Here is a 24024-nt window from a genome sequence, read left to right as displayed (position 1 = left end):
CTTCTGTCCATGGCCGGTGTCCAGGGAGGACTCTGTTCATCCATCACTGTCGATCCTCAGGCTTGATCTCTCGTGACCCCCATAACTCTCTGCTTTCTCCAGCAGCAGCTTCAGGATTCCTCGGGACTCTTCCCAGTTCAGGGAAGTGCTGTGGGAGTTGCTGAGGTGGGGGGAGGCGAGAGGCTTTTTACCCATTCCTGAATATATTTGTATATAATTGTATATATTTTCTTGTATGATTCATTAGTGTTTTAATTAAAGCTGTGTAGTTTAGTTTTCAATCCAGCCAAGTCTCTCTCTTTTTCTCTCTCTCCTTCCCTACCTGGGTTGGGGGGAGGGGGGATCGAGAGCATTGTTGTCGGACCTGAGTCAAACTGTGACAGCTGGTGTATATGAGAGATGACAAAATTAAGGACATGAAAGCTTCAACTTTGGAAACTTATCAGAATCAAGCTGTTCATCTCATGCCTACCTCTGCCCCTTCCAGTCTTATTCCTTTACCTCTTCTCACATCCTCCCTCCCTCCTTCCTCTGTTTTCATTCACATTCGTTTCTCCTTTCTCTGTCACATTACACAGAACTGCTCATGGTTCCTTTGCCAGTTCTGTTTTTCCATCCTGCATTGCTATTTAAGCCTCCAAAACACTTCACAATCTGATACTGAGGTGAAAGTGTTGACCACAGACACACAGTTAAAAATCAAAGTGCCCAGTTTACCAGAATAAAAAACTGGGCCATAGATCTTTTTTCTTCTGCACTTACCTTCTTGGAAATGAGTGTTAGGGTTGAGATTAAGAGTAATTTGACACAAACCAAGCAGTTTCCAAGAAAGCCACAAGCAAGTGGGGAATCACACGAATTACCTTCAGCAGATCTTGTTTCAGTTGTAGTTCCCCTTGAGTAGAAGAACAGAGGGCCCCAATAATAATGCTCATATATTCTTCATAGTTGATTACTGATAGCTGCTCCAAGATGCTGAGAGTAGCACTCCTGTAGCACTCGTCATCCAAAAATATCTTGATATATGGCACCATTCCATAGTCCTTCAGAACAACTAGGGACAAATATGATATAATTTGTTACTTAAACTATCCTTTACTAGTAGTTTGCACAGGCAGATTTTCAGTATTGGTGTGAAGTGCCACATTTCCACAATACAGCAGGAAAGGCAAGAAGAGCTGGTTAAGCTAAAGACAACACAAACTGAACAGCACAAGAACAAGTAGGAAGAAAGTGACTGGAGGACCACACTTTCTAATCATCAGAGATTACAGCTTCCCAATACAATAATAATGAAAAGGAAAAGATGCCTTCTTAATTTTCAGCTTAAACATCTCTTTAGTTCATGAAGAGGACAGATACAGTTATATTTGCACCATGTAAGATTGTGCAAACATGATGATTCTAGGATCCAAGAGTGATTGGGTGGATTCTAGTATTCAGAAGAGTTCACTTCTTTATTATTATGTTCCAAAAAATTCCCCACACATAGTCCTCTTAGGTATGCCAGTACTAAACGTATTTACATGCCAGTTACTCAGCATGCATCTGATCCCACCAAGACTTCAAATAATAGCTATAATGGAAGAAAATATGGATGAACAAACAATACACAAAGCTCACACACACAGGGGTTTTTCCCACAATGTAAGTTTGTTTTTTCTATCTAAATGCTTCAGGAATGTCCAGAAAGATGAGAGAAGCAGAGTACTACTCTGATAAGGTTTATTATGCAGGATGAGAATATCATTGCTACGTTTCTTCCTTGTGTAAAATCATTATCCTTACACTTCTAGCTTTTGTTATCCACTTCTCACCAAAGCACAAAAGTTAGAGAATTTGCTGATGCTTCTCAAGAGGCATTGTGGCCACTTGCCACTGAATACCACAAAGGTAATGCAGTCATTTGTTATTTCTTACCAGTGTTCCTCACAGATCCTGCAGTAAGAGCAGCCACCATCTTCAGCATCACAGCATTTAATTCCTTCTCAATGCCTTCTTCCAGATCTGGCAGATGGGTTCCAGCTGTCAGTACAGGAAAAGACATAGTACAATTTATACAAGACATACCATATATATGTCAACTATAGCTAAAATATTCTAAAATAAAAAGGAAAACCAGTTCTTCAGCAAATTCTAGTTTTCTCTCAATTTTTAGTTACAGGCTACTTGAACCCTAACATGGGCAACAAAATACAGACAAGTCTTTGTCTAGTCATCAGGGTCTAGTCTGGGAAACACAGATCTGATGCTATGCTCTGCAGCCCAGATCTCTCACATAACCATAGGCAATACTGGTAATAGTGTGCTTCTACTTCCCAAATGATGTAGAGTTACCTGTTTAGTGATACCTGGTAGGAACACATACAAAATAATATTACAGATTATGACCTATGAAGTGGTAAAATATTATAGCAAGATGAAGTACTTAAATACCTAAACTGAAAGTGAAGAGCAGAAACCCCTGCATGTTCAAAGGCAAACATTTCCAGGGTCACACAATAGGTTACTTATGGATCTAAAATTAAAAGTTTTATGGCTAAATTTCTGGAAACAAAAAGAGGGAAGTAATGATAACTGCACACAGGGCTTTCCCATCTGTGTGTCTAAACTTACAAAACAAATAGTCATTCAGTTGCTCATGCTATAAGATTTAGATTGCAAAGTGATCTAAAACAACTTAATTAATGCAAAGACTAGAAAGTCCCCATGTAGCAGTCCATAAGCAGAAAAAATGTTTTCAAGAACCTCAGCATTTTTTTCATCATCCTTATCTAACTCCTCTAGTACAAAACTCTAGGTTTCCAATATCAAGAATCTAACTGTCCTTGCAGGTAATGGATGTCTGCACTCCAGAACTTCTGTTGCAATTCGTATTTCTTCTGTTGCTTGGAATAAATGTCTGTAAAAAATTCAATTCTGCTTGCTGCATCAGAAGTTACACCTAGTACTTTGGGTCCCTCTTCCTTTACTAAACCATTAATGCACTGAAATGTAAAGGCATTTCCCAATTCAGAAAGCACAAAAAAATGTTATCATGCGTTTTTACTTCTTTAAAACAACAGTTACAAACTTACAGATAGATCTGTCCCTTAAGTCATCTGTACCCCACAGTTACCACACTAGGACTATAATCTTCCCTTTTTTTCGTAATAGGAGATGACTATACTAAATGAAAATGGCTGGTAGTAATTGTGGGTAACATATAGCCAAAACTCAGGAAGCTGCTGTCTATCAACAGTCCTAAGGATTAAGTGTTATTTTCAGAGGAACTAAGCACTGTATAAAACTCACTCTCTTCTCCACTCTTGAGCTCGCATGTGAGAGAACCACAAATTAGGATCAGTTTAAAAGAATGAGCTGAATGGTACCCTCAAGAATAATTCATTGCCTACTGATGAAGAATAGCCCAGAGCTGTTTAGGCTAGTGAATAGGACAATGCACAGCTAACATTTCAGAAAGGACCCAGCTTAGTATGTCATAAATTTAGGCCAGTTGGTTTGCAGACAAAACCTAGCTATTCAGCATATAAAACTTATAGACTGTAGAGATTCATTCCTATGGATCTCCATACTTCAACAGTCACTGTGAATGACATTAAGTTGTACCTGATTTCCTCAGGATTTTGGCTTGCTTCCTCAGAACTGCCAGCAGCAGGCCTAGGAGTCCAGAGTCACGAAATATGTCGCTGAATAACATGTCCTTCTTGGTCATGCTGAGAAGGCACCGGAGAGCTGTTAAGGTGCAGAATGGCACTATGTTCTCCTTTATCAAATACTGAACCTTCTTCAAAATTTCATGAGGGACATAGGACAGTTCTAGCACTATGGACTCCACCAGTCTGAAGAACTGGACTTGGACTGCAGGTGGTTTGAAATGGATTATGTCAGTAAACTGGCTGATAGGTTGTAGTGTCCATTCCAGAAGAAAGAAGTTCATTGTGTCCCAGGCCCATATGGTACTAATTGCTGCCAAGATTCTTCCACACAGGTGCTGATCATTACTTTTCTGGAAAATGCATTGCAACACCTGAAAAGCCTGGAGGTTTTTCACTGTCATTCCTGTGAGATGAAACCAGGTGAAATCACTTTTACATCAATGCTATTTAAGACTGCAAGCACCACAACTATAATGCTAAATCATGTCTGCGAGGGGAAATAGGAGTCACAGCCTCAGGGGTTATGACTGGGAGGCATGTTCTTAACCTCAGATCAGACCCTACAACTGACATGATTAGTCCAGCTTGGTGTAGGTAGCATTCGGGTTCCTGCAGTGTAAGGCACATATGTCCTGATCTATCACTTCCACCATCTTAAGGCACGTAATGAATAGAGCTTCATTTTTCTATGACTCGCCTACATAGCCATATATATTTATACTGTACCAGAAGATCGTGTCTGTTCAAAATCAAAGTGCGGTAATTGCGGGTGTAAAATATTGCCAGAAACTTTCAGTTCAGTTTTTCCACAGGTTGTAAGGCAAGTCAGAATGTCCAAGATCTCACCCAGATAGGGGTCTCCTTCATTTTGCTGCAGCCCCTGACATCTAGGAACAAAACAGGAAAATAATTTATTTATGCTTTAGTAATACAAACATTTTAGATATATCACAAAGTACTAAGCACACAGAAGCTACCCATTTTACTGCCTTCTCCTCCTCTGTCTATTTTACTGTCTTTTGTCTTGTTTCTATGACTTGTTCAGCCATCTTAGAAACAGTAACTGCACACCACAGTGGCACATTCTGAATCAGAACAAAACTCACAAACTGAAGAAGAAAAGTGAAGTGACACTGAAAGAAGAAGAAAAGGAAGATAAATATAGGAGTTTAGTCCAGTTATATGTACGTGTGTATATATATATATATATAAGTATTTATTTCCAAAAGAATACTCATTTTGGGAAGTAAAAATTTATTTTTTTGAGACAGATCAAACAATTTAAACCGACACTTCATATTAAAAGGTAGGCATATGATTGGCAAGGTAAGAGACAAAAATCTCAGCCCTTAGGAAAGGAAAAATATTGTCTTGCCTAACTTTTTGAATGAAACAAAGATGGAATGTCTCTACTATGTAAGAAAATAGTTTGAACTGTAAACCCAGTTTTTCTTTCTCAGAAGAAAACAAAAATATATTCTGCTTTAATCTAAACAACAAAAAAAAACCCCAAACAAACAAATAAAAAAAAGGGCTGCATCAAAAGAAGTGTGGCCAGCAGGGCCAGGGAGGTGATTCTGCTCCTCTACTCTGCTCTGGTGAAGCCACACCTGGAATACTGTGTACAGCTCTGGAGCCCTCAGCACACGAAAGACATGGAGCTGTTGGAGATAGTCCAGAGAAGAGCCACAAAGATGATCAAAGGGCTGAAGCACCTCTGCTATGAAGACAGAGTGAGAGAGCTGGGGTTCTTCAGCCTAGAGAAGAGAAGGCTCCAGGGAGACCTTATAGTGGCCTTCCAGTACCTGAAGGGGGCCTACAGGAAAGCTGGGGAGGGGCTTTTCACCACAGAGGGCAGTTGATAGGACAAGGGGTAATGGTTTTAAAATGAAAGAGGGCAGATTTAGGTTAGGCATCAGGAAGAAAATCTGTACTGTGAGGGTAATAAGGCACTGGAATAGGTTGCTCAGGAAGGTTGTGGAAACTCCCTCCCTGGAGGTGTTTAAAGCCAGGTTAGATGAGGCTTTGTGCAGTCTGGTCTAGTGGGAGATGTCCATGCCCATAGCAGGGAGGTTGGAACCTGATGATCTTTAAGGTATCTTCCAACCTTAAACATTCTATGATACTGTGCTGGGAAGGAAGACCAATTTGAAGCCCTGAGCACCGCTTTATGCTATTTCTGTCTTCCCAGCCTAATTAGATCAGTTAAAAAAGATGGGGGCAGTCATAGCCCTTACTGATAAAGATCAGGTGTTTCTGCCATTATATGTATAAATTTAATGAGAATGATACATCTCAACACAGCTTATTTATAAGGGAAAACTAGACAATCTATGGTAACTAAAGAAAACACTGCCAGAATAGACATTTTACAATTGTAGGTTATTAATTTTGTGCCGTCCAAAAATAATCAGAAAATATCTGCACCTATGAGTATTTTTGGATTCATGATTCAAATTACAATCCTCTAGATGCAAAATAAAAAATATACCACCCTCAGTCTAAAGTACTGGTCAAGGATCAAAGCTCTTAAAAGCATCGGAGAAGTACAAGAAAAGGCAAAGCCAGAATGGGAACAAAAATAGATTGGGAAGTTCTGCAAATGCTCTCTTCATATGATATTAAAGAAAACCAGAACAAAGTTCCTAAGTAATTCTGGGGAAGTGGTATAATGTACTGTTCAGTTGTAGCAAACTCAGAGCCTGGTTAGAAAATGCAAGACAAGGAAAGTAAAAGATTCTACTTTGTACCTGTGATTACAATAACTAGTGGGGATTTTTCCTGATATCTTCATATTCATCTCAGTTCTGAAGAACACAACCGTTTCAGCTGTAAGTTTGTTGTGGTATTTTCTGCACAGCAAGATAACCTTTCTCTCCCTAGATGACTGCTATCCTGGATCAAGAGCTCCCTTTAAGTAACACAAATGTTTCTGACCTACGTACCCTCTAACACTGATGAAGCATCTTTGTCTTTTACTTGATAAGTCCCTATCCCACTTGTAGACTAACTTCTCCTACTGTTAATTTCCATATGGCTTCAGTAGAAGTCATGTTTCCTAAAACAGCAACGAAAGACGTGGTATCAGGGTTTTTATTGCTGGCTTTGCATCCACACAAGATTACTTACATAATTAGCATTTTAATGCAGACCACTATGTGTTCTGAAAATGAAGTTTTATCATCTTCTAGAAGCGCACTAAGAAACTCTACTTACCCGAGTAAAATTCTTAGCAGGAGTTGGTAGCCATCATTGTTTTCAAACTCTGATAATAAAGCTGATGATATTGGATAGGAATCTTTCACAAAGCACAAGACAATACTAGCAGCTTCACAGACCTCACAAGCAGGTAGGTTGTCAGCCAGTTTGAAGAGATTCTGAACAGCTATTTTAATGCAATCCACAGCTGCAGGAAAAAAGATATAGCATGTATTTAAAAATTAACAGTCAAACAAATTTGAATTGCTAACAAAAATGGAAAAATAAGTTTGAAAATTTATTTCCCAGTAAACAAGGAGTCAGATAACTCTTTATCTGGAAAGAAGGACAAGAGGATATCTGAACATTACACTCATCTAAAAACCTGATTCAGTGTCAAGAGTATAATCCTCCAGCCCACTCACCAAAATTCACATCCAGTGAACCCAGCTGAGTACAAGGTAAGTGGAGGCTCACATATCTAATTGTCTTGTACCAAGTCAATCACATAGTCTGTGCTCAGTTTAGAGATTATTTCAATAAGGTATATGTAATGGGGTATACACATTTCACTCTGAGTAATGAAGCCTGGGTCCTTTTGTCTAATCTGATGGCCAGTCCTTCCAGGACAGTTTAAAAATGTCTAAACAGTTCAGTAGTCTTAGAACTAGTATTCCTCATTCTTTTAATCTCACACAGGAAGTAAAATTTTTATTTAAAAAAAAATGAAAGTACCTATGTGTAGTTACTGGCAGTGACCTCAACCTTGTATTTAGAGTGTGCATGAGCCTTAAGCTCACACATTCAGTCACTCAACTTAAAAAACCCCTTAATATACCTTGTCCTTGCCTAGATTAGTGTAATCAGGTGGGACTGCCTCTTGCCTGTAATTTCACTTTTTTGTCTAGAAGAAACCTCAGTTTCCAGTTGGCTGTCAGTACTTGATAAAGTTCCTGTCTAGACAGTCAAGAGCCCATGCTTTGCAGCTGACTGACTACCAGGGGATGTAGAGATTAAAATATCAGAGAGTCTCTTTTTGAGAATTCATTCTCTGTGGACCTATGATGAAAAGCAAAGCAAAGCCAAGTTACTAAACCAAACCTTGTAGGTACACAATGCTGTTTTTCGTCTGAGCCTTTGAAATTGTTCTCAACACATGTCCTGTAGGTGCTTTCCATGAATGGCTACACTGGTCCCAGAGAGAAGCAGTTGCTATAATTAATGACTGAAGCTTATCAGCTGCCAGAAGTTCCTCTACCGCTTGTTCCTCTCTGTACATGTTAAGCATTACCTGAAAATCAAGCATGAGGTACAATAAACACCTCTACAAATATCTGGGAAATGGAGAAAAATTCACTGGGGTGGGGGCAGGATGTCAGAGTATTATAGTTTGAAAGTAATGCCAGGAAAAATGATGCAGTGAAATGAACAACTAAAACTACAACTAGGATATTCTTATTGGATTTTTTTTCCCCACTTACAAAGTTATGTTATATTGTTTAACAAAAAAACAAGAGATATAGTGGCATCTTCTTAGATTATTTTATACTGCTCCAGATGCTTGTTCAGAAAGTAATGCCAGGAAAAATGATGCAGTGAAATGAACAACTAAAACTACAACTAGGATATTCTTATTGGATTTTTTTTCCCCACTTACAAAGTTATGTTATATTGTTTAACAAAAAAACAAGAGATATAGTGGCATCTTCTTAGATTATTTTATACTGCTCCAGATGCTTGTTCAATGGTTTTCAGTCCAAAGTTACTCCTTTTTTTTTTTCAGTAGTTTGAATCAATCACTGATTGCTAAAAAGGTGAAAGCCTAAGTGAATATTTGAATACTCAGGGCAAATGAACTCCCAGAAGAGCATCTCACCTTAACAAGCATTTCCTGAGTTTGAGTGTCATCCTCACTTGTCTCTCCATCCTCACTTGTTTTCTTCAGAGGAAATGTAAAGAAAAGGTACAGGCACTGCATCAGAGCAGCTGGAAGGCCAGATCCAATGATGTTCCACAGAGTTCTCTGAGTAAGGAACAAAATAAATCAGTCCCTCTAGAAGGCGACTGTGGTTTCCTTGTGTTTCTACACACTGAGTTTAGTCATGACAGATGAAAGAGCTACTTGAGCATTTTATCCTTACAAGTGCTTTGAGGGGCACATAAGCACGGCAATTATAGCACAGCTGCACAAATCACTTTGGAGAAGTAAACACCGACCATGTGTTGCCATAGTTGTTCCCAGGACTACCTACTCCAGTTGAATTATAGCTTGACAGAGATATTTACTACGTCCTGCATAAGGAGACGTACAGCCAGTGAAGCACACAACCTGCAAAGTAGCTAGCAGCTAAGATAGCGGTAAGTGTAGGGGCAGACAGTGCCCCCTTTCTCATTAGTTCACAGGACACCCTGCAGTTATAGAGGCCTGGCATGTTAAAAACATGATTTCCTCATTCCCTGCAGCAATTCAGCTACAGTGCCTTTGCTTTTGTAATATATTGAATACCTGCACACCCACTTCTAATTTTAGCTTTTATAAATGCAAGAGGTGCTGTTTCTCCACTATCTTTCTCAACACTTAGTGTCTTACCATCTTTATTATGGTTGTGTACAATGTACAGCAGAGTCCCAGTGTCTGCTTGGCATGCAATAATCAAAACAAAAATCAGCAGCATATCAAACAGAGGGTTTGCAAGTGTGTGCTACAAAAAATAGCAACATCCTAAATCCCTGAAAAAACCTCATGAGGAATTTCATGCAGTGACTAAATATAATTTTATAGAGCTCCTTATGACACAAAACATGTCCACTAGAAGCTGACAGTAAGACTATATTTTAGTGTATCTAAATAGGGATAAAACAAACTGCTCAGATCAATGTCAGGGATAAATGCACCCCTGGTGACTGTCAGGATGCTGTACTGCTGATGCCAGTTTGCCTTCAGGATGGCTGTACAAGTGAAATGCTTTGAAATGCTTCAAAATGAGAGGCTGGCAGTTCGGAAAATCCAATCACTGCATTATCAGACAGGTCCTTACTAGTCCTCTGTTTGATATATAAGACGGAGTGACAAAGAAAGGCTGAAGAGCAGTGACACACAATGGGGTGAGGTTGGGGGGAAGACAATTCAGAGGAACACAAAAAAACATCTGCCTGATGATTAAAACAAAAAGAGTATCTGAAAGCATAGTGCACCTACTTCCCTCTTTTAGAAAAGCCTAGACATGTTGAAGCACAGAGCACTGGGGATAACACAAACATTAGGAGACTTAGATGTTCCACTGTTCGGATGGCTACCAAGCTTCGATGAAATAAAAAAGAAATTAAAACAAGCAAAAAAAAATATAATTATCTTACCAGGTCAGTCTGTGAGAGCAGATACACGGATTTCAGGAGCAAATAGCCATCTTCTGCTTCTCCTTTCTGCTGTAACAATTGTCCCAAAGCCAGACGAGCTTCCTCTGTTACCACAACAACATTAAACTTTAAATCTTTAATGAAGATGAAAATACTGCATTGGTCTTTTCTTAACAAAACAGCAGTTGCAGGAGTCCACTGAAGTTAACATAGGACATAAAAGGATTTTGATCCAGACTCACGTCAGTTCATGGAAATTACATGTTTCAAACTGACAAGCTTCATTGGGTATACCAGCTAAATTAATCAAGTCTGCTAGGAGACCAGTGTGAAGGATGTACAAAAGCGACCAGGAAAGCCATGCGTGGCTAGCAGTACTTTTCTCATTAAAGGATGCTTGTCAGAATAGTGTGTAACCTACTATTTTACTGCATAGCTGCAGTATCATTCATTTCCAGCTACAGAAGTTCCACATGCAAGGTCAGCACAGCATACAAGGCCAGATCTTCAGTGCAATCATCCAAAACCAATACTAGGTCACACCTACTAAAAGATCTGGCTTGCTACATTTAGGAATTTCATGTTTTCCCGATGGTAAGAACAGAGAACAGGTAAATGACAACACATTACCAGCATAAGTGAATCCAGTGGCTATGGTATGAAATAATTACCTGCAGGCTTGCCATTGATGTTCCTCTTAATTTCTTTTGTCAGAAGCTTGGAAACCTCACTGGCTAACAGCTGAATGTTGGGGAATACAATTACTCCAACAGATTCTTCCCAGGCCTGAAATCCAAGTGTAACTGTTAAGTCTTTCTGATACAGCATGTCTTTCGTAGATTGAAAAGTACTAATAAATTAAAAATCCACAATCATAAAGCTAACATTCCCCTGTAAAATTCCCTCCCCAGTCAGTGTAGTTCATTGAAGAACTAGTTGCCAGACAGGCAGGAGCCTGATACTAGATACAGAAGTCAACCTGGAACTACCTTTTGAATCACATAATGCACCTACCAGAAAGCATTTACATTATTTTCCCCATTTAATACAACCAAAACAATACTTGCCTGTGTCACTAATTATTTGTATAAAATGCATGGCAGTGCCTTTCAACACATAACATGAACACCCTGTAGGTATGAAGAGCTTACAGCTACAGCTTGTCCAAGAATTTTTCAGTAGGATTGCAGCCTTCCCCAAAAACTGGTCTCCCTAAAACTAAAGTAAGTCATAAAACCTGAGTTTTAAATTTAATAAAAATTTAAAAATAAAATAAATTTTTATTTTCTTAGTTCAGCAAGCTCTTATTCAGCTACTTAAAGAATGAAATGAGATTGCAACAGCTGCTCTCATGAAGCATTTGCAGCAATTATGTCAAAAAAGAAACCATGGTAATACAGGACTACTGTTCCCAGGTTCACCTGAAATGGTTTTATCCCATAAATTTACAAAAATAACAGAATAAACAAATGTGTAAAATATTTTTTATTTTGGTTTTTTTGTGTTTTTTTTTTACTATTTTTGTTTTTGTTTGTGGCTGTGGATATTTTTGTTGTTTTAATACATCCAGAAATGTTCTGCCTTTCTCTGGTTTGAGAAGAAAGTAAGGCTCATAAAACCAGTATTTCTTGCCAAACAAAATTTATTTCCTGCCAAACAAAATTTATTTCCTCTTAATAATTGTTGCAAAATAAGGAAATAAAAGGGAACATGAGGAAAGGACCTGAAGAATAATAACCAATAATATTCTAGCCTACAAGACAGTGGATGTGATTTTGCAGCAGTATGAGTTGCCCAATCCATTTGCCTATGAGCTTAAAATGTAGCCTCCTATGCCTGGAGTGACCATTCTGCCTGGTTAGGTACAAGACAGCTTACATAATGAGTACAGGTCAGTGCTAATACAGGAAATTAGGTACTTCTAAAATGCTGACATGATGACAGTAAATGTCTACCAGAACAGTACACATTTCCTATGCTATAATAATCACTCCTAAATAAGAAGATACAGTTCTAAATGAATAGCTAGCTGTGGAGAATTTATAGACAAGTTTATAAAAATTTATGAACAAGTTTACAGATTACACACAGAAGAATAGACAAGCAATTCAATGAAAATTGACAAGAGACACAACAGCAAGACTTAATGCTTCTCTGCTTTAAGTCTGACAAGCAGGTTCCCTTAAATGTTTCTTTGCCTAGAGTTCAAAAGCAATAAAAATATGCTCCAGTAGACTAATACTATTGCACCCAAGTGGACTCCAAGAATCAGGTACCATTATTTTTATATAGAACATCTGATACTTGGCAATCAGGCAAGCAACTACACTTTACTTAATTTTTCTGCATTGACCTCTGGAACTGCATTCAACTCTTTTTCTGGGCTACAAAACAGTGAAAAGCAATCACACAGCATGTATCAATAAATTTTCAGTCAATCAACAATACTCAAAGCTCACTTTTCAGACTTTGACCATAACTTATTTTCAGAGACTTTCAGTTGCAGGCACAAGATCCACGAATTCCCCCACTTCTGATGCAGAAGTAAGGGAAGATCTGTAAGAAAATAGAAGCAAGCTGGGCAAATACAGTGACAAGAAATGCACAGACACTTAAGAATACAGGATAATTACCATTAAGCTATGCCCTTTTTCAGAAGAAAGCAGTGATAGATTCCTGCCCCTGGGCCTCAAAAAGGAGCAATCTTTGAACGCTTAAGAAAGGATTGTTTCACTCGCTTTTATGCTAATAGAAAGACCAGGATACATTTTAGAAGTTCAGACCATACACAGCAGAGAGCAGTAATCAAAAGTTCATAACAACGGTATATTTGTGAAAATATTAACTAGTCCAACTCACTACTGACCACGCCACTAATGTTCTGACTTGATTTTGAAAGTGATCTTCCTCTCTAGATCACACTCTTTAAGAACAGAGCTAATAAGTTCCATATTAATCTTTGAGCCTAAAAAAGATCAGTATCCGGAAGAATATAAAATTGACTCCATTCCAGGATGTCTGCCTTCAGGGGAAACTCGAATAAAATTGTATCAATCTAATCTGATTTTCTTTCTTCCTTTTAAGGCTGTTTCTACATGTTTAAGATTCTTCCACAAGTTCCCTGCTTCTGCTGTTGCCATCTGTCCTTCCTATTCCATGCTTCATAAAGAGATGCCTGCTCAAAAGTCAGCCATGTAACAGAACATTCTGATACTTCCTGAGGCACCAAGAGGGAAGATTCAGAGGGCACATTAAAATGACTCCCAGTCTAGGCTTGAATCACAAGCAGATGGCTAACATTTTCCTCCTACACCTTGTCCTTCTACATCAAGGAATATATCAGTGAGTAACAAGCCTCCACAACCTAGATGGCTCCTGGTTAGTGCTCTCTCTCTCCAGACAACTGAGCAAGAGCTAGAGCACTCAAAGACAAAAAGACAGAGATGCAGTGGCATCTACATGATCAAAAAAGGAAAGGAAAAGCAAGAGATGAAAATTTCCCAAGGAGGAAGAGGACTTATGCAGAGTTCCCTGTAATACAAGAGGAAGCAAGGTCGTTTCTGTAAGAACCTTCTAAGATGTACAAATCAGACAGATATGTTCCCCTAAACTGGTCCAGGGACTTGGCACAAAGCAGAAGGCTGGTACATGATGGGAGTAAAAGTCATATGGAGAATTACATGATGACTCAAATGACTCTGGCTAGCGGGCCAGATTCTCCACAGTGCACTCTTAAATCAATTATGTGAGACCAAAATGCTCTATCCGCATATAGAAGCCTAAATGCCTACAAAGCTACTGCAAAGCTCTACTGATACATCTAAGAAAACTGAAGGGAAAGAATATCTTTGGGGGAAAGCAAGTGTTAAGCTAATGAGAAATTCACGTCTCCAATTTAAATATATTCTGTAGCCAAAATATCCTTTAAGGATCTAAAATCCCCTCTTTACAAGCACTACTGCAATTCAGGAAATAACTTTTGACAACTCTAAAGCACGTGCAGTTCAGTCCTACAGAAAGGAAACTCATGATGGGTATGCATAACCACAACATTGCCAGTCCCTTAGCAATACACAGCTTGCTTCCTGGGTTATAGCTGTCCTTTGATCCACTGGTACTAAAGTTTATTTCTCATGTGTCATGATAAATAAGCCATTTCCTTCTTTGCTGTCCAGTTTTTAATTCTGAAGACTTAGCTTTCAACACCTTTTTTTTGGTAACAACTTCTTCAGTCCTTTGAAAATTACACTCCAACAAATGACCTTTGCATGGAAGGCATTCTTGCTATTCATACTCAGTTGATGATCAGCAAATCTAAAATTGTTTTATATAATCTCATCACATCAAGACTTAGTTCACATTCACTACGTTGTCTCAAAAAACCAAAGCTACAACAAAACTCAGAAAACTTGAGAACTGGGAATTTAAATTTCATTGTAAATTTGAGGCAGAAAACCTCAGCAGAATCTCACAAAAATCTGCAATACTTTGCTTACAAGGGGAGGAGGAGCAGTTCAGAGACACTATCTTCAACAGCAAAGCCCATCCTTGTTGGAATGAATTTACAACCTCAAAGCATTAAAGATGTATGTCTTCCATGGAGTCTCAAGAGGACAGAAGATAGCTGGTCTGAAAATGACTAGGAAAAGCAGAGTAGATGGCTCCTGATCCAAGCAAAATAGATTGTGTCTTGTTGCTGTGCTGTCTTAGAAAAAGAACAGTGACCTGTTCACAGGGTAGTCACTTTGAAACATGCCTGTTTCATCAACATATTCCTTAACTCTAAGAATAAAATTTAGCCATTCATTAAAGTAAAGCAGTGCTCCCCATACACTTTTCTCATGGTAACATACAAGGTTAGTTAGATTAAATGAGGAAAAGTAACTGTTTCCTCAAGCTTCCAATGCAGTGTAAGTAATTATCACCTCAAGAAAGGGATCACACTCTAATTAACTCCACTGGCAGTTAGGGTGACCACTGAACAGAGCAACAGAAACTCTGCATCAAAGGCAATGAGGAGAACAAACCTTTAGGAAGAAGGGAAGGAAGTCCAGAAGCCTTCTCTGTTGTTCCTCTGGGATGAGAAATGGAGCCACCTGCTCATATTCTACAAACTGTCTGCCTAGAGTCTCCCACTGGAGGGTATGGCTCTGGGGTGCCTTATCCTCGATGCGTGCAGGCTCTCCTGGCAGTTCTGCATTGTCTGCATCATGAGGGCTTAGCTCTTGTTGTCCTGCTTGGCCAGATGAATCCTCCAGCTGCCACATGATTTCAGCTGCTTTGTCCATGCTGAAATGAGATCTGAAGTTAAAGGTAACTATTATTTACAATTAGCATAATCTCTAACCAGTCAAAAGTCTCATGAAATTAGAGACTGACAGTTTTAACAATTGGAGCTGGAGAGTTTAGAAGTATGGAAACACTGGCAGCCAATGACTTTCCAATTCTGATGACAAAGTGCTCTGCTCCTGGACAAGAGCATTACCACCTTGCAACCACAAAAACAAGCTCTCATTCATGATCTGTGTGCCTGTGCTACAGAACTCATCTGAGCTTTAGCAGAACAAACTAGTAAACCATGTAGGAAATCTTGAGTTCCAGACCTGCATTTGCCACTGAGCCAGATCCTCTCCCTAAACTTCAGTCACCCCAAGTGTAAAACAAATCATAGCTAACACCATCATCAGATCTGCAACAGAAAAGTACGACCCAAAAGCCATGATATTAATTGAGTATACATATTTCACTGACTGTAGATCCTAAACTAAGCTGCACATCTCCAATGCATTTTTCATCTAGGGTGGGGTTGAAGGTCTAGCTAGAAAAGGAGCTGTGTAGAAAAGCCAAGCATTCCCCACATGGGTGTGCTGGTTCAAACAGGCAGCAACATTCAGCTCTTCCATATTGCAGAGGTACAGCTCTGTACAAGAGGTAGATACTTCACTACAGCATCACAACATAGTCTGCCAATCTGAAATGGTATGCCTCAGTGAAGGAGCAAGGTGCTTCTACTGCTAGAATTTCCATCAAATTGAACCTGCAATGGGTCCATCTGGCACTATAGGTAGAGGAATCCCTCTGGTACCCTCACCTTAACCCCAAGTCCTCTCATCTACTTTGCAGCCCAGTTTTCAGCCATAGTCCTCTGGGAGGTCATTGACAGAGCCTTGAACCCACAGCAACCCTACTTTGCCACAGCCTTCTGTGAGCACACCTGCTACTCAGAGTCTACATAATGACAGTACTTACACAAATAGAAACTGGGCTTCTCCACTTTCCATCAAAATCAGCCATATGCTTATTGGTGTCTATGACATCATCTGACTACTGAAAATAGGAAACACAGATTATAATAGTGTGGACAGGCAGCTGGGGAGTTGTCACCAACATGAATGTACCTCCTTGCTTTACTTATCAAAAATAGCTTATTTTAGGAGCCTAGAAGAATTTTTAAATCATTACACCCCCTTGAAGATAAACAACAATGTACCTCCATTTCTAAAGAAAGAGGTCCCTTCTTTACAGTAACTTTTGTCATTCTAGCTTGTCAATAAAAAAATATTATAACTCATGATTTCTTATCCATAGGTAAATCTGTAATGTTTAGAATAACCTCTTTTTGAAGACATACATAATAAAAACAAATGTGGTGGTAGAGAAACAGTTTTGAATTCCTGCAGATTTGCTGAGCTGTGAATTCAGAAAAGGTAAACCTCTGAAAGAGGGAATTTAAAAGCATTTTAAAATGCAACATTTAGATAAAACAAATAAACAAATAAATAAGTGGTTATAATAGAAAAATAAAAATAAAACAAAATATGGGATAATCTGAAATATTCTCTTCCATTTTTTTAAATTTGAACAACAGAAGCTGTTACCTGTCCTACCTTACTCCTAAACACTGAAACCCAGAAAGAAAAAACAAGGGACAAAAAAACCAAACCATTTTACACTCCTACAAAATTACACATATTTATATTTCAAAGAATCATTGCATTCTAATTATTCACAGTACTGCTATGACTTTTCACTCTACTTTGAATTTCTTCCCCTTAATAGCAAGTCTCCTTGCTTTCTCTTTTAATGTAGCAATACTACAGAATCTAAAAGAAGAAAGGTAAAGAAAGAGAGAAAGAAGGATAGACTGAGAGTGAAAAGCCTGACAACTGTGTAACAAACAAGAACATAGTAGAAAAAAAATGTATTGTACTGAAGCTGAAAATTCTTTTTGAAAAATGTCAGAAGACCAGGTAGATTATTAAGCAATACAGTAAGATAATTATTTGTTTGCCTTGTTTGTACAATATTAACTACCTAATTTGTAAGGCATGGTGATAGAATTTAAATGCTAATAAAATCTTAACTGAGCTGATGTAATCACAACAAAACAGATTTTATATGAGTACATATCCTGTGTGGAAGGAACAAAATACCCAGCAGGACCAGAACCCTGGACTTCCACAGGGCAAACTTTGGTCTCCTCAATCATCTATTAAGGGAAATCCCATGGGACAGGGTGCTAGAAAATAAAGGAGCTCAAGATAGCTGGTCAACATTCAAGGACCACTTCTTGCAAGCACAGGATCAGAGTGTCCCAATGGTTAGGAAATCTAGTAAGGGTGCTAGGAGACCTGCATGGTTAAAGAAGGAACTACTGGGCAAACTTAAGTGGAAAAGGAAAATCTATAGATCATGGAAGGAGGGGCTGGTCACTTGGGAGGAATATAGGACTGTTGTCAGAGGATGTAGGGAGGCAATTAGGAAAGCTAAGGCCTCCTTGGAACTTAACCTTGCAAGTCAGGTTAAGGATAATAGAAAGGGCTTTTTCAAGTACATAGCTAGCAAAACTAGCAATAGAGGCAATATTGGCCCATTGAGGAATGAGGTGGGAGCCCTGGTGACAGAGGATATAAAGAAGGCAGAGGTGCTGAATGCCTTCTTTGCCTCTGTCTTCACTCCTGCAGGGTCTCCCTATGAGCCCCAGATTCATATAGCCCCAGAAGAAGTCAAGATAGAGGAAGAGTTTGACATGGTAGATGAGGATTGGGTTAGGGATCAGTTGAGTAATCTGGACATCCATAAATCAATGGGTCCAGATGGAATGCACCCAAGGGTGCTGAGGGAGCTGGCGGAGGTCATTGCTAGGCCACTCTCCATCATCTTCAGTAAATCATGGGCAACAGGTGAGGTGCCTGAGGACTGGAGGATAGCAAATGTCACTCCAGTCTACAAGAAGGGCAAGAAGGAGGACCCGGGTAACTATAGACCGGTCAGCCTCACCTCCATCCCTGGAAAGGTGATGGAACAACTTGTTCTTGTGACTATCTCCAGGCACATCAAGGACATGGGGGTCATCAAGAGCAGTCAGCATGGTTTTATCAAGGGTAAATCATGTTTGACTAACCTCATAGCCTTCTATGAGGAAATTACTAGGTGGATAGATGATGGTAGAGCGGTAGATGTGGTTTATCTTGATTTCAGTAAAGCATTTGACACCGTCTCCCACAGCATCCTTGTGGATAAGTTGATCAGGTATGGGTTTGGTGACCAGGAAGTGAGGTGGATTAGGAACTGGTTGAAAGGAAGGAGTCAGAGAGTTGTAGTCAATGGGGTAGAATCTGGTTGGAGGTGTGTTACTAGTGGAGTCCCACAAGGGTCGGTGCTGGGACCGGTGTTGTTCAACATCTTCATCAACGACCTGGATGAGGGTATAGAATGTACCCTCAGCAAGTTTGCTGATGACACTAAGCTGGGAGGAGTGGCTGACACACCAGAAGGCTGTGCTGCCATTCAGAGAGACTTAGATAGGTTGGTGAGTTGGGCGGGGAGAAACATGATGAAATTCAACAAGGGGAAGTGCAGAGTTTTACATTTGGGGAAGAACAACACCATGTCCCAGTACAGGTTGGGGGCTGAACTGCTGGAGAGTAGTGTAGGTGAAAGAGACCTGGGGGTCCTGGTAGACAGGAGGATGACCATGAGCCAGCAATGTGCCCTTGTGGCCAAGAAGGCCAATGGCATCCTGGGGTGTATTAGAAAGGGTGTGGTTAGTAGGTCAAGAGAGGTTCTCCTCCCCCTCTATTCTGCATTGGTGAGGCCACATCTGGAGTATTGTGTCCAGTTCTGGGCCCCTCAGTTCAAAAAGGACAGGGAACTGCTCGAGAGAGTCCAGCGCAGAGCTACGAAGATGATTAGGGGAGTGGAACATCTCCCTTATGAGGAAAGGCTGAGGGAGCTGGGTCTCTTTAGCTTGGAGAAAAGGAGACTGAGGGGTGACCTCATCAATGTTTACAAATATGTAAGGGGTGAGTGTCAGGGGGATGGAGTTAGGCTTTTCTCAGTGATGACCAGTGATAGGACAAGGGGTAATGGGTGTAAATTGGAGCATAGGAGGTTCAAGGTGAATATCCGAAAAAATTTTTTTACTGTAAGAGTGACAGAGCACTGGAACAGACTGCCCAGGGAGGTTGTGGAGTCTCCCTCACTGGAGACATTCAAAACCCACCTGGATGAGTTCCTGTGTGATGTACTCTAGGTGACCCTGCTCTGACAGGGGGGTTGGACTAGATGATCTCTTGAGGTCCCTTCCAGCCCCTAAGATTCTATGATTCTATGATTCTATGATTCTCCCTGAACTCCCTCTGCCTTTCTTAAATTATCTACACCTATCAGTTCTATGTCTAACGATCATACTTGACATATTTAATCAGGCAAACTTAAAAACACCACCAAAAATAGTTACACTTTGATGCCACTCTATCTTCTCCAATATGAGGATCACAATTAATGAAAACAAGTTGCAAAATTCAATATCTTACACATCTTTGCAATTTAACCTTAAATTCTACAGAGAATTTACCATCTTTTGCTAAGTTCTGTCATTGCACCCAGCCTAACCTGGCTGGCACCTTGAAATATAAACAGACAAAAAATACAAATAACATAGGGGTTTTAAAATTATTGTCAGCTTAGAGAAGATAAGACATGTCTCTACTTTTTCAGCAATATAAATATGATTTCAGCTTGTTTCAAGAAGGTATGACACTACTACAACCAAATGAATTGCATTCATTTACACTAGGACTTCATTTGTCCAAGCATATTTTTACTTTACATCTATGTTGAACAAGGCATTTCTGCAGTACAACCTCACAAAACATTGACTCAGTTTCAAATTATTATCTGCATTTCTCTTAATTTTTATTTGAAAGACATCTCCACAAAGTCAAAAAATATCTATGAAACTGACTTAGTCTCTCTCCCTTATGTTCCCACTCTTCACTTTTTCAGTTTTGAAATGTAGCTTCTAAATATCTAATGGGAAACAGTTACTTCTCAGAGTTGCATATATCCCCACTGCAGTGAAGATAGACACAAAGACACTGGGTTTACGTGCTTTAGAATGCTTCTGGTCAGTCATGGATAATATAGCTGTAGCAAACTCATAGAAACAAAATCAGGGCAACTCTGATCATCTCAAAATCATAGCTCATTAGAGAAGGGCATGCAGTTAAATCAAATCTCAAAAGTCTCCACTAGCAGCATTAGCAACAGATACACCCCTTACATCTGAAATTCTATTATCCCTAGATTAATGGTCACAAGCCAATGACTGATCCCTTTTCCTCTTTGGACTGCACTTCAGAGTGAACTTTGACTGAAACTGCTGCTGTTTGAAAATGATCCTACAACAAAAAAAAAGCAGTTGCAGATAATACCGCAGTTTCCTCCAACAGTTAACAGTCCATTCCCTTTGCATTCACAGCAAATCTCAACATACCTGGGCTCCTAAATTCAGCAGCTCCTGTTGCAGTTAATAGCCACATCCAGAGAAGTGAGCGTCACTGCTTCTCATCTACTAGATATCTTGCTGTATGCAGCAGCTTCCACTCTGCTCTTTAAACTTCCCACTATGAATAACCTGATTAACTGCTGCCCTTATTTCCTGAGGAAAGCAGAAGTGAAGAGCAAAGGAACCACATGCTCAGGCCCCACCAAGCTCCCACAGCAACTTAGAACAATTCAGCCAATGCACAAACCTGGCAGGCATTGCATGCTTCTCTCTGGGTCAAGAGTAATCAATTATCTTTCCCCCATACCATATTCATAAAGAAAAGGTGCTTGTCTGTCTGTGTCTGCAGTTTCATTTTGTTTTTAAATATAAGATTTACCAAAACACTACAGGAACACAGTACCACAAACTCATGCTCTTTGTGCAACCTGTGCCTGAAAGACAGGCAACACTCAGAAATTTTCTTCAAATGCAGTACTCTTACATTAAAAACATTTGAATGCTGATGTGAATATTAAGTCCTTGACCTCTCTACTAAAATTGTCAAGGCAGCTACTCAGATCAAGAGGCAAAAAATTGTAAAATCACTGACAACATAAATGAGCCTAGATCAGCTGCAAGGTTGGTGAAGACTACTTCCCAGTTGCCTAGCTGGTTTGTTTTTTTTCATTCTCCCTAATAACACATCCAAAGGCTTTATAATTAGTTTTTAAGAGGAGGTTGAGTTTAGACATTTTTACATAGGAAATTCAAGTGTTTCCTAAACTGCTTCTCCCCAAAATTTTTATGGCAACCTTGAGAATCAATGGGATCACGGCCTTACAGTGACTGAAACCTGAGGGGATTTTACCCTAGGTGGTTAAAGCCATCTGTTTTCTGCTAACATCTACTTCACCCAAATGCCTAAAAAAGTATTCCGGAGGAAAACCTTCTCTTCCAGCTAAGCTAGGGCAGTATCCAGACTGGAGACTCCTGATGTTTCTGAAGTAGAAGCACCAAGAGACTGATTTCACTGTTAATAGGGCTGATTAGTAAGACAGGACAGTGATTGCCTGTACACCGCAGGGATGTCTCTCAATGCCGGGATGTTTCTGGCATAGAACAGTCCCAGAGGATTGTTCTCATTCCTTACCATGGAAGTGTATTTCTTGAAAGCAAGGTCAGCAATACAGGCAGCAGAAAAATCATTGGTTATTTAAGCTCTTTACAGATTTATGCCAGGAATTAAGCAGATCCGTAGCTTTGCTGCAAACAAAAATATATCTTAGACCTCAGGGGACTTGCTCCAGTTCAGTCTGTACAGACAACAGCTTTAAGGTGAGTAGGTTTTAGAAAGCATTAGCTAAACTAAGTATATACAGGGTGTTTTCCAGGCAGGTGCAAGGTCACAGTCTGAGCTACCAAATGAACTTCACACTTGGCCACTCTAGTGAAATCCACCAAGACATACTCAGTGTCAGTGCTATGTGACAGAGCTGTGAGGCTTCTGGGCAGCTCTGAGCACAGGCCAAGCAAGCCCACACAGCCTGTAAAAGGTTATGCCAAAACATCCACTGCTTTTCTGCCTTAGGCTGTTCACATTTTAGCTGATGCTTTCCCAGTTGCAATCTAGCCAAAACCACAGTTGTAAGATGAATGGCAGAAGGACAGACACAGAAGAGACTAGTAATACTAGCCCAGAGAGAACATCATTGTTTTTCCTTTCCTAACTCAGAAACAAGCCTAAATGTGCTCCATTTCCCTCCTGTTAGCGTCAGTTTAAAACCACAAAACAGAAGGTCATTTGCAGCAGCTCCTCCATGCTGTTTATTCAGAGAGGTTTATTTCCCAAGAGGCTTCCCTATCCAGTGGTTCCCCCCTCACTAAATGCTTTCAGGATTCAAGCAGTCATTAGTAGATTTCTAATCCACACAACAGAGGAAGCATTGCTTCTTTTCTTCATTCTGCACTAACTGTTGATAGGGCTGAGAGCCCAGAGTTTCAACACGCCCTACTGCTTAATCTCTGCTTCACTGGAGCAAAACAGCCATAACCAAATTATCTGTAGTAAAAATAACTCAAGGGGCAAAGACAAGCAAACAGCTAATGCAGTAAGAGACAGCGCTGCAACTCCCTTTGTCAGTTTGGCCTGTTTGTGTTAACATCCCCTTGCACCATGCCTCCACTTAGAAAAATTGAGAGAAAAACTTTTCCTTTCTTAGTCATTCTTCCCCTCATCTTATGGGGATTGTGGGGGGGGACGACAGATGGACTTGTCCCCCACATTTGCATCCAAGTGCAGGGCACCTAGTTCAAAGGAACTCTTGTCTTGGTTTAAGCTTGCCATAAAGGGCACAAACAACCTCATGGAACTAGAAACTAGCTCTAATACCAACTGGAAACTGCCATCTGATGGGGCAGCACTCAAGCAGATCATGCATGCCCAGGGAAGATGACAAGTCCTGCCTGAGTCAGACAAAATAGGCTTCCTGATGCAAGGATTTGGATATAACTACAAGGTCCACCTGTCTCACAGAATCAAATAACATCTCTTTTGTCTATTCTTAAACTTCTTGCCACTCCACTGACTCCAGGGTCAGCTACTGCAGGTTTCTCTTGAAACCCAATTTGCAGTATGTTTCAATTGCATTAGGTTCACCAAATAGGTTGACTGGCTGCACCAAGACCAAGCCTGCCTTTCTTCCTTCAGCAAGCTTCTTTCCTTGTAGACATAAAAAACAATGCAGACGATTTAGATTATTTTGCTGAGACAATACATTTTTTGGCTGCAAATTCATAACTTTCAATCTTTAGAAAGGCGGTTAAACACATCCCTCTCAACAGTGCGAAGTGCCAAAAGTTAAGCTACTTGCAGCATTTTTTACACTCTGCCTTTTCTGTTAAAATGCAGCTCTTTTATATATATATGAAAGGAATGTTGATGAAAAACTGTACATCAAATCATTTTTCATTTCTTTAGCATAATAAAGGAAAAGGGTCCATTTAATGTTCCTCTCCTTTTTTCAACAGCTGAGCATC

General features: G+C 39.8%; 1 protein-coding gene across 1 annotated transcript in view; it reads right to left on the bottom strand.

Annotated features, from left to right (window-relative positions):
- WDFY4 (WDFY family member 4) overlaps positions 1–15502 on the bottom strand; it is a 123267-nt gene extending 107765 nt beyond the window's left edge. The window contains exons 1-10 of the mRNA XM_010000358.1: positions 15242–15502; positions 10886–11000; positions 10215–10318; positions 8734–8880; positions 7959–8148; positions 6876–7065; positions 4386–4546; positions 3600–4062; positions 1921–2018; positions 864–1054 (exon numbers count right to left, since the gene is read on the bottom strand). Of these exons, the coding sequence (XP_009998660.1) occupies positions 864–1054; positions 1921–2018; positions 3600–4062; positions 4386–4546; positions 6876–7065; positions 7959–8148; positions 8734–8880; positions 10215–10318; positions 10886–11000; positions 15242–15502 (1920 nt within the window). The remainder of the gene's footprint in view (positions 1–863; positions 1055–1920; positions 2019–3599; positions 4063–4385; positions 4547–6875; positions 7066–7958; positions 8149–8733; positions 8881–10214; positions 10319–10885; positions 11001–15241) is intronic.
- Positions 15503–24024: the final 8522 nt, after the last annotated feature.

This window comes from Chaetura pelagica, unplaced genomic scaffold (assembly GCF_000747805.2).
Source record: "Chaetura pelagica isolate M959 unplaced genomic scaffold, ChaPel_1.0 scaffold156, whole genome shotgun sequence".
NCBI lineage: Eukaryota > Metazoa > Chordata > Aves > Apodiformes > Apodidae > Chaetura > Chaetura pelagica.
Note: the sequence above shows the minus strand (reverse complement) of the source record. Positions and strands in the feature narration are given on the sequence as shown.